Raw genomic sequence first — 12063 nt, forward strand, 5'->3', positions numbered from 1 at the left:
ATCATTGTCTTCCAAATTATTCTTATGATTGGGGCGCCTGGGTGGCTCAGTCCTTAAGCATCTGCCTTCAGCTCAGGTCCTGATCCCAGGTTCCTGGGATTGAGCCCTGCATCTGGCTCCTGCTCGGCAGGAAGACTGCCTCACTCACCCTCTCCCACTCCCTGCCTGTGTTCCCTCTCTCACTGTGTTTCTCTCTGTCAAATACATAAATAAAATCTTAAAAAAAATTATTCTTATGATTGTATGGAGAACTGTGATGTAGCCTGTGTATTAATGTATTCCTATCTATCATGATACTATAGATTCAACCTAAGGAAGTTTTAATAAAGTCAGGAATACATACCCATCATCCGATAAGTCAGTTGCAGCCCTGCGTTGGAAATTTTTTTTCCCAAATAAGGTTTTATATATTTTAATATTTCACCAAGGTATTCTAAGGACTTTGTGACCATGGCAGATTTGTCAGAAAGTTTCTGCAGATTCCCATAAGTAATACCAACAGCCTACAAAAAAAAAAGGAAAAACATGATTTAGATTTCCAAGTTTTACACAATACTGACTTTAAGAAATAAAGAAAATTTCTCTCTCTACACACACCCCTTACATTCTTAAGTGCCCATCCTTACCTTTCCAATAAACGTTCACAGCAATTAAAAAAATGCCAGTAGAAAGAATTAAGTCTTGCCTTTTATAATTAAAATAAAATGTTTAACGAATAAAAAAAAATCAATGGAACTGATATAAAAGAGGTTTTATCAAATCACATCAAGACTCCCAAACATCCTGGTATATAAATGGCAATTACAATCCCCAAATTCCTATAAGGAAAATCTACAAGCAAGGTTATGAAATTCTTACAATGTAAGACCTCTATAGTGTTCAGTTCTGTGATATGGATTTTTACCCCCCTAAAATTTTCTTTATAAGCCATTAGACGTTAGCTTTACTTTCTCAGAGGAAAAATGATGAGGCAGAATGGGCACAGAAGGCAGAATGGTGAGAGGCAGTAGGGAGAAATGTGAGGTGAGGCAGAGAGAGAAGGTGAAATGGCAAGAGCAAGGGAAATAAAAGAAAGAATTCGTTGAGGAAACGTGAGAATGAGCAAGAGGTGAGCAGTCACAAAATGATCCAAGAGAAGACTGGCTAGAGATGGGTCATGAGGTTTGAGAAGAGTAGCAAAGTTTTCAAACCATTATTGGGGACTAACAGTGGATTTCAAAAACCTAAATTGGATCTAATACCATCAATATACACAGTTATGTGATTTTTGCTCCTGCAACTCTCAGCAGATAAGACAAAGAAGAGAAAGTAAGTTGTTGCATCCATCCAAGGTTGAAGGTTTGTAGGCAGAACCAAAAAACCAAGATGGAACACTATAAAGATGATGGTAAGAGTATAGCTTTAGTGAGGCCCCCAAGGGGGCTAATTAGGATGGATGGGGAAGATGTGAGACCTTCAGAGGGTGCTGCACTTGGAGAAAAGGAAGTGGAAGGTCACGTGAGGTCACTTGGAGAGCTGGAGGCACAGGTGGTGATGGTCAAAGAGCTCTCAGATAATCCAAATGATGCCACAGCATCCCTTGGGTTTAGTAGTGGGAGTGGGTTGATGAAGCAGAGCAGGTGTGAAGATCACTAGAAGACTTGTGGAGAAGCTTTGAAATGAGGGATTAGGGTAAGTTATTCTAGGTGATATCAAAGTTTGCCATGTTGATTTAATAAAATATAGAATGGAGGAAAAGATAAGGAATCTATGACCTGGAGTGACTGACTGTGAAGTGGATGATGAAAACAGCAAAACAAAGATAGACTTGATGATTCTTTTTCTCGATTTAGCTTTCTGCCTTTGGTTCTCTACATTTCTTTTCCTAGACCAGAAGTTCTCAAACTTCTCAGTTCCCTTTTATCCACTTAAAAGTTGAGGATCTTTAAAAAAAAAAAAAAAAAGTTGAGGCTCTTAAGGTGTATTATTATTTGGGTTATACCTATTGATATTTACCACAGAAAATAAAAAAGAGAACATTTAAATTACTAGTTCATTTAAAAATAATAAGCATTATTTGTTAACAGAGTAAAAACTTTCTAGGGAAAACAGCTTTATTTTCCAAAACAAAAAAAAATTAGTAATGATTTTTACAGTTTTGCAAATCTCTTTAATGTTTGGCTGAATAGAAGACAGCTAGATTCTTATATTTGTTTCTGCATAAACTCTTTTGCAATATGTTGCAGATGAAAAGAATTCAATCTCACACATATATGTAACTAGAAGAGAAAGAAGTATTTTAGTAGATTTTTTCAGATAATTCCTCTCTGATATCCCTTTCAGGGAATTTCTCTCTGATATTACACCAAAACTTGACAAGTGGTATTTCTTAAAGGCTAATTGTATTATGGAATTCAAAACCATGTTAACAAATATTTTATACTCTGCTACATTAAAAGCCACTGATCTATTTTGCTTTTTCAGTAAAGGTTTAACATCCATGCATGCTTCTAAAAGCCCATTTGGTCATCTGGAAAATTCTGGCTCACTAAGTTATACATTTTTCCAATGTGGGTACATTTCATTATTCATTAAAAAAATTATATTTGTTAATATTATCAGCAATGTCATCAGAAAACTCTCTAAGTATCATGAAGCTTCCAAGCTCATAATAGCAAATACAAGTTTTCCAAGATTCTAATTTTCTTAAAAGCTCAAATTATGTCATTAGCAACAAATACTGTCAGTTGTTTTTTTTTTAAAGTGATACTCATTTCATACATTTCTAAGAAAATGTCTGCCAAATACCTGTCTGAATAACAATACTCTATTAGTTGTTCTCTCAAGATAAAAGCAGTCATCATCAAGATTCTTTTGCACAGCAAAGCAAACAGTCAACAAAACCAAAAGACAACTGACAGAATGGGAGAAGATATTCACAAATGACGTATAAGATAAAGGGTTAGTATTCCAAATCTGTAAAGAACTTACAAAACTGAATACCCAAAGAACAAATAATCCAATCAAGAAATGGGCAGAAGACATGAACAGACATTTCTGCAAAGAAGACATACAGATGGCCAACAGACACATGAAAAAGTGCTCAACATCACTTGGCATCAGGGAAATACAAATCAAAACCACTGGTCAGAATGGCTAAAATTAAGTCAGGAAATGACAAATGTTGGCAAGGATGCAAAGAAAGGGGAACCCTCCTATACTGTTGGTGGTAATGCAAGCTAGTGCAGTCACTCTGGAAAACAGTATGGAGGTTCCTCAAAAAGTTGAAAATATAGCTACCGTATGACCCAGCAATCACACTACTGGGTATTTACCCTAAAGATACAAATGTAGTGATCCGAAGGGGCATGTGCACCCAAATGTTTATAGCAGCAATGTCAACAACAGCCAAACTATGAAAAGAACCTAGATGTCCATCAACCGATAAATGGATAAAGAAAATGTGGTATATGTATGTACACACACACACACACACACACACACACACACACACACAAATGGAATACTATGCAGCCATCAAAAAACCTGAAATCTTGCCATTTGCAATGATGTGTATGGAGCTAGAGGGTATTACGTGGAGCAAAATAAGTCAAAGTCAATCAAAGACAATTATATGATCTTTCTGATATGAGGAATTTGAGCGGCAGGGTGGGGGTTGTAGTGGGTAGGGAAGGAAAAAATGAAATAAGATGGGATCAGGAGGGAGACAAACCATAAGAGACTATTAATCTTACAAAACAAACTGAGGGTTGTTGGAGGGTCGGGGGGGTGGTAGGGATAGGGTGGCTGGGTGATGGACATTGGGAAGGATATGTGCTACAGTGAGTGCTGTGAAATGTGTAAGTCCAATGATTCACAGATGTGTACCCCTGGGGCTAATAATACTTTATATGTTAGTGGAAAAAAAAAAAAAAAGATAAAGTAGTCAGGTCAGCCTGTAACTCACATTATCACACAAGTGCTGTTTATTTGTAGACGGCCACCTCACTTTATATGCAGCAGACATGCTTTAAATACACTTCCCATTGTCATTCACAGGACATTAAGGGACATGTACTCAAGGGTCAAAATTCAGTAAAATTAATAATAATTTTACCGCTTCATTAAGGATAATTTGCACTTTTGAGCTTGTAAAATTCCTGGAAAGGTATCAGTAACCCCCAGGGGTCTATGAAACACTTTTGAGAACCACTGATCACAGTATTTCTCTTGTGTTTTTAGCCTTTATTTCCTTAGGCTATAAGACATGTATTTCTCAGACTATCTCAGGATCATACTATCATTTCTGTGCAGGAAAGAGTTAACATAGTAGGCCCTAGGCTTGCTATCTTTAAAAAGTCTTACTTGTAAGTCTGGCCCTTGGCGGGAGATTGGGGCCTTAGGTTTTTTTCACCTTTTCCTGATAAGAAGGCTCACTGAGCCTAAACTGTTTGTGGACACAATGTAGTTTATGCTAAATATCTGCCGTCATTCTGGGAGTATGGAGTTTTCTAAGTGCTCGGCAAAAGGGACCTACGTGACCAGTCCCTATTAAAAAACGTAGGCGCTGAGTCCCTAATGAGTTTTCCCAGCAGACAGCATTGCAGATGTATTGTCACAGTTCCTCTCTGGAAGAATTAAGCATGTTCAGTGTAGCTCCTGGGAGACGACCTTTGGAAGCCATACCTGGTGTTGCTAGACTTCACCCCTGTACCTTTTCTCTTTGCTGACGGTACTCTGGATTCTTTCACTGTAGTAAGTCATAGTTGTGAGTACAACTATATGCTGAGTTCTTAGTCTTCCCGGCAAATCATTCGGCACTTGGGAATGATCTTAGTGACCTCTCACACAATCTCAAACCAAACCAGTTAAAATGGAACTCCTCACCTACTTCTCCCTTACCTTAAATCATGATGCTCCTATTTCTTCTTAAGATATCATCATTCTTCTGGTTAAACACAGTATTTATTCCATACCCCTTCAAAAATCCCATCATTCAGTTTTCACTTCCTTCTAAAACTAACTAGATTCTGGCCAGCAATTCTCCCATACTTTTAATCTACTCTACTATTACTAATTTTCTTAAAAACTCATTTGATCTAATCAGACCTACTTAAAAATTTATAAAGCCTTTCTCCTGTGAACAGGAGAAAATCCAAACTTCTTAGACCAAGACACTCTGAATTATTAATCTACTTAATGATCTAACAACTATTTGGTACTTAGCATAGACTGTCTTATTATTTTAACCTTTGTGTTTATCTTGTATTCTTTTTTTTTCTTTTTAAAGATTTTATTTATTTATTTGACAGAGATCACAAGTAGGCAGAAAGAGAGAGAGGAGGAAGCAGGCTCCCTGCAGAGCAGAGACCCCGATGTGGGGCTCGATCCCAGGATCCCGGGACCATGACCTGAGCCGAAGGCAGAGGCTTTACCCCACTGAGTCACCCAGGCGCCCCTATCTTGTATTCTCAGACAAGTAAAAAGTTCTCAAAGATCAAGGACTATTTCTGGTTTTTCAAATCCCTAAGAAATCCTGGCATAATACTATCTAGCATTTAGCTAACAACTATTATTTACTGAGTGATGAAAGAACAATTAATTCAGACTGGCTTAAATTAGTAGTCTCTGAAAACTAGTAGTGAAATAAATGACTTCTACCTCCCTTTCTGGTCCAGTATGGTTCCTAGCATAAGTGTCTTAAGTACAGGTTAAGATTAAATCAACTACTACACAAAAAGCTCAAAAGAAATGTCTGTTTTAGGGATGCCTGGGTGGCTCAGTTGGTTAAGCGGCTGCCTTCGACTCAGGTCATGATCTCAGCGATCTGGGATCGAGTCCCACATCGGGCTCCTTGCTTGGCAGGAAGCCTGCTTCTCCCTCTGCCTCCGCTGCCACTCTGCCTGTGCGTGCGCGCGCTCTCTCTCTCTGAAAAAGTAAAATAAAAAATCTTTGGGAAAAAAAAAAATGTCTGTTTTATAGCTACATAAACTATTACTAAATATTTTTAGGATTTGTATGATATCACTAATCATCATACAATTATACTTTTAACTTAATGGAAACCAATGGAAGAATTCACAGTTATGGAAAGAACTTACAGGTTGTATTTATTTTCATTGATGTTAATATAAAACACTTTGAGGGAAAACAAACCAACTTTTAGTGTGAATGGCTTACAAAGACACTAAACACATTAGCAACTTCAACAAGGCTGTAAAGCAAAAAATACCACATAATAGAAATTCCTGCAAAATTAACAATTAAAAGTCAAATGTTGAAAGGGACTATTCATTATGGAGACAAAACTAAACAAATGAATTGGATTTTAAAGACCCGACCATAACAATATGAAGCAGTTGGTGTTTATGCTAACTATAATAAAATTTTACTGTAAAACTTACTGTTTGCTATAGGGTGGTAAACATTAAGTCGAACTATTATGGGACCACGTACAAGACAATCTAGTTCCCAAGTATCCGGAGAATATTGCCATCCCAGTTTTAGCAATTTTTAGCAACAAGATATCCCCACAACTGACAGAAGCCTTAGTGAATGGTATTATGTAGCATTCTTTTTCTTTTTTTTTAAAGGTCTTATTTATTTTCTTAGAGAAAGCAAGCATGAGCATGGCAGGTGGGCAGAGGGAGAAGGACAGAAAGAATCTCAAGCAGACTCCATGCAGAGTGTAAAGCTTGAAGTGGGCTCTATCTCATGACCCTGAGATCATGACCTGAGCAGAACTCACAAGCTGGCCACTTAATAGACTGATCCACCCAGGTGCCCCTATTATGTAGCATTCTTCAGTCCCTATTTTTCATTAAATGTAATTCTTCTGCTGTCCTCTAGAGTGAATTGTACTTAACTACTGAGTCACAGTTTTATTCCTCCAGAATTTGATAATAGCAGGCAAACAATAATATGACTCAATTTAAAATAATTCATTTTATAGAAAAACTTCATAAACACTTCAAGTTTTTATGAAAAAATAATTATAGCTGATTTGAACAATTATACTAATAAATGAAAACTACCTCAAAAAATAGAACAAGTGCTTTTGTAGGGTCTTCTAGACTGGATAAATATTCAATTTGAGCTGCTGAGAAAATATTCTTTACTTCTGAGAGTTTAAATAGCAACCTTGTCAGTTCAGCCAACTGTTCCAAGTACTTTTTTTCTGTTAATATAAAAACAACATAACATTTATGTTTACCATATACATTTATATTACACACATATATAGATGAGAGTAAGGAATACAGTATTCACTTATAACATCTTTTTTTTAAAAAACATTCAAACTTCCACATAATTAAAAACTTTCAATTAAGTCTCTAAGGAAACATTTTATTTAAAATCAAACAAACATATACTTGTGAATGTCCTAAACCCCAAAAGTTATTCATGTAAAGCTAAATGATGCACTAAGATATCGAAGTAAATTTGGAGCATTTTTTTCAGTCATGCCTTTGTGTGATTTATAAACGGCCATAAAGAATGCTTTATGAAAAAGCATGTCCTATAGACAACCAAACTGTATGGATATTTTAATAAATAAAGTACAAGTATCACTCTGTGACTAATAACAGTAAAGCAGAAGAGAGGTAAAATATCTAAGATAAAACGGGAGAGAATTATTCATAATTGGATACTTTTCTTTTTAAGGTGTTAACAGTATGATATCTGGTTATTTGCTTTATAGTGCTACATTTTTTGTGTGATCAATTTCTTCAAGGTAAAAAATAGCTTGTCACTGGAGAGCAAGTTTTTGTTCCTAGCTTCCAAGGAAACAAGTTCTTTTATCTTTATGGGAGAGAAATTTGTCATATATGGTAACAGAAAAATATCAAGAAAAAGAAACAGGTGGCAAAAGGAAATAAGTTCCTATTTATACATATTAGAAACATATTTTATATAATATTACAAACATATATCTTTTTCTATTAATTTATGAAAAAAAAAATCTTCAACATACTTAGATATTTAGAAAGCAAAATGCCTCAGATACTTACCAAAAGCCTGTCCAGGATTTGTATCAATGAACAAATCATCAGGAACATAGGGGTTGTTTATGTACATTTGCAAAATGCAACGAATCCATGATTTTATAGTTAAGGCTTGGAAAGATACACAGCTTATATGAGAAAGTGCTTCACATAACATGCTGTAAAAATAAATTCATGGGATATTAAAAACCAAAACTAAAACCTGACAATAAGTTCCCTGAGCACAGAGATTAAGGAAGGAAAACTTTCTAACATACCCCACCTTCTTAGCCTCCCTTATTTTATTTTTTTTTTTAAACATATGATTTATTTTTTTCTTTTTTTTTTTTTTTTTTTAAAGATTTTATTTATTTATTTGACAGAGAAAGATCACAAGTAGGCAGAGAGGCAGGCAGAGAGAGAGGAGGAAGCAGGCTCCCTGCTGAGCAGAGAGCCCGATGCGGGACTCGATCCCAGGACCCTGAGATCATGACCTGAGCCGAAGGCAGCGGCTTAACCCACTGAGCCACCCAGGCGCCCAGCCTCCCTTATTTTACACACACATTAATGCAGATAGGCACTGTTGAAAATAAACACTACAAATACACCTTAAAAGAAGTTTTACAGAAATATTCTTGTTTTCATCTGCAATCTTCTATTTTTATTTTCCTCTTTCCATTGATGGCACATGTGTAGGATTATGCCAAGAGAAAGAGGGAAGAGAGAATAAGGTTAAAATGGGAAAATCGAGGAAGGGGCTAATGACTAGCGAGGTGAAGTGATAATGAAGCGGAAAGTAGAAAAAAAAAAGTGGCTCTTAATAAAAAGAGCAGAAGTCATGACCATTTACATAAGAAAAAAGTTAAGGCCAACATATATTTGTATGTGGGTCTTCTAACCAATCCCATTCCCATTCCTTTCTTTCCTGCTGATACATCCAAAAGTAAAAAACCACCCAAGTGAGAATATATGTAATAAGATCAGTTTTTATTTTTGAAGAGTCTTACTTTCCTAGTGTACTAATCAGTCCTGAGTTTCTATTAACAGGTGTATCTGAAATCAAGTCACTTACCTATTTTGTAGGCAATGACTTAAATATCTTGCTACAACTTGGGGCCAGATGATATCATCCCAACCAAAAAGTTGCATCACTGATATAACTGGCTGAGGCTGAAGATCTGATGGAGCTGTGCTGGGCATGTCCATTGCAAGCAAAGTAAAATCTAGATTTAAAATGGAAGAAATTTATGGTGAAGAATTTTTAAAAACTATTGCCCTTCCCCAAATTATATCAACAGTGATAAAAATAATTCAGCACACAATAATAAAATGTCATATTTAGAGATGCAGAACTAACAAAAAGCAAAATCGGAACTAAATTCATGTTGCAAAAAGAAATTTCTGTAGCGATCATCTAGAACTCCAGGAACGGGTCTAGAATAATTCATTTTAGCATTACATGATCAAATCTATACTGGCTTCTTCAATTTCCAAATTCTATACTCGCTATTTCTGTTCATGTGCCTCTCTCATTCAAAAAAACCATTAAAAAAATATATATGTCTCTAACAACCACTTTTCTTCATTCAAGCTAATGTACTTGCCACTTGCCTCAGAGAAGACTGCAGTCTTATTTTAGCCATTAGATAGTCATCTATTAAAACAACAATCTCCTATAATCAGTGGCCCTCCACTTCCTTCAGAACCCATTTAGCCTAGGAACCAGAATTCTTTAGTTAACCATGCTAAACAAATATACTTTATTTTATGATTTCCTGGGAATTCCTCAACTTAATTTGTAAATATATTTATTTATGTTTGTCAATAAATTGCTTATGAAGCATTGGCTCCTATGTAGCTCTCTCAGATGGTGGCTGTGTATTCTCCCATCCCTCTCCTACATTTGAGCTATAGATAGGAGAGTTTGTTCCTTGATCCCATGGCTGCTTCTAGAACATTCTTGTCTTCCTCCTCAAAATCTCCAGCTTTGATTCTCATGTCATCAACTAACTCTCCTTGTTGATGCTTACTAGTTTACCTCCTCTCATTTCTTTAAGACTATAGCTCACTAACAACATCCTCTCTAGGAGCACTCCTGTCAAAATCCCTGATGGCTTTTCTTCTAATATCCTGGCCTCTCAGTTCCCTGAACTCCCCTTCTCAGTAAATCTATCTCCCATTCTATTTGAGCCATTCGCTCCCATGCTGATACTGAGAGACTTTGCCATGACCACTAAGTACATTCTCTCCATTAATCTCCACTTCCAGGACCCCATTTTCTGGCTCTAGCTCCTCAACTCCCAATAACTATCTGATTCCACCAGGACCTATACAATTTATTGGTCTTAAAACTTTTTCCCTGACCCTCACTACCTTCATGCCTCATCTTTCCCTTTTTAGGCACCTTGACTACACAGTCCACTGTGTATACTGTCAATTCCCTTCCTTCTTACCTGATTTGTTGTACTTGTCTGGAAAAAAGTGCCTGTTTCATTCCAACTCTTGGTCTTCTTTTCACACCCACCTACGCCAGCACCACCTACACCAGTATAAATGGCTGGCAAGCAACCCTGCTGACTGATCTCCCTTTACATTTATGACTCCAAGCTTTAAGTTGGACCCTCGTGCTGGCCAGAATTCCTGCTACATTACTCCAGTCCATGTAGACTTTTATTCCCTACATGTCTACTGCATACCTTCTTTCCTCTCTCCATCATCAGCCAGCACCTCCTCCCCATCCTCACTTCCAGCTGATGGCCTTCCTTCCTACTTTACAGAGAAATGAGAAACATCAGCAGAGAACTACCATAAGCTCCTGCCACGTCTACCCAGGTGCCTCCACCTGGGCCAGATCCTCTGACTTCTCTTCTGCTACTACAGATGATCTGAGGCCAAATCCTCTAAGGGATCCATTTCTCTTGGGGATTAAAACACAAGAGACTCTCTTGCATCATCAAGTTTTCCCTCACTCCAGCACATTCCTGTCAGGTCTATAAATATGCTGAAACTTCTCCTGTGTCAATCTCTTTGACCCCATACCTCCTCCTAGCTAATATTCCCCTTTTTCCACTTCTCTTAAATAGTGATAAAAAGATTTATCTACATTTGCAGTCTGCAATTGATTTTCTCACATTTTCTCTTGAATCATCTTCAATCAGACCTTTGCTTCTAGCACTATATACCCAAACTGCTTTTCAATGTTAGCACTGACCTCCTTTCTTGCTTAATCCAATGACCAATCTCAGGCCTCATCTTACTTGATCCATTAACAGCATTTGAGCAATTGATGACTTCCCCTTCCTTGAAATGTTCTGTCAGTTGATTTCCAGGGCACCACACTTGGTTTTCCTCTTGCTTTCCTGGCATTGCTTTGCAGTCTCCTCTCTTGGTTCATCATTTTTAATCCTACAAATCTGAACACAGGACTATCCTGGAGCCCAGTCCTTAATCTTCTCTTTTCACCAACTTACTCTATCAGCGATCTCATCCACTTCATAGTTTTACTACTTATACATAGTTTCTCAATTTAATGTCTTCCCTGAACCCTACACTCATTTTGTAAGTGCCTGCACAACATCTTTTCTTAGATTCTAGAGGATATCTAAAAGAAAAAAAAAAAGTCCAATATCAAAGTCCTAGTCGTCCCTCCCACAATTTTCCTCATCTCGGCATAGAGGGGATTCTCTATTCATTCTACTTATCATATCCTACCCACTTTAACATTCTGTCACCTCTGTCTTCAAAATACTTTATCTTCAGATTGGAAATCTGACCACTTCCCACCACCTGTCCTATCGTGTTAGCCCAAGCTGCTCAGTTCTAAGTTGTTGCAGTCGCTCCCTAACTGGCCTCCCTACTATCTGTTCTCAGTCTCACATCCAGAAGGATGTGAGTTTCTGCTCAAAACTCTTCCAACAGATTCTAATCTCAACTAAAAGCAAAAGTGTTTACAACTGCACATGAGGCAGAACACAAGCTAGCTCTCCATTACTTTTTGATCATATCTCTTGACTATTCTCTCTCTCTTTCTTATGCTGCATGACTTTTCATGGCTTCCCTGTGGCCCGGCAAGCACACCAGACATGCTCTTGCCTCTGGA

The 12063-nt window shown here is 37.1% G+C and overlaps 1 protein-coding gene across 1 annotated transcript in view; it reads right to left on the bottom strand.

Moving 5' to 3' along the window:
* MMS22L (MMS22 like, DNA repair protein) overlaps positions 1 to 12063 on the bottom strand; it is a 126968-nt gene that overhangs the window by 24977 nt on the left and 89928 nt on the right. The window contains exons 16-19 of the mRNA XM_059399252.1: positions 9037 to 9187; positions 7992 to 8143; positions 7014 to 7156; positions 344 to 503 (exon numbers count right to left, since the gene is read on the bottom strand). Coding sequence (XP_059255235.1) covers positions 344 to 503; positions 7014 to 7156; positions 7992 to 8143; positions 9037 to 9187 — 606 coding nt within the window. The remainder of the gene's footprint in view (positions 1 to 343; positions 504 to 7013; positions 7157 to 7991; positions 8144 to 9036; positions 9188 to 12063) is intronic.

Source organism: Mustela nigripes, chromosome 5, assembly GCF_022355385.1.
Source record: "Mustela nigripes isolate SB6536 chromosome 5, MUSNIG.SB6536, whole genome shotgun sequence".
NCBI lineage: Eukaryota > Metazoa > Chordata > Mammalia > Carnivora > Mustelidae > Mustela > Mustela nigripes.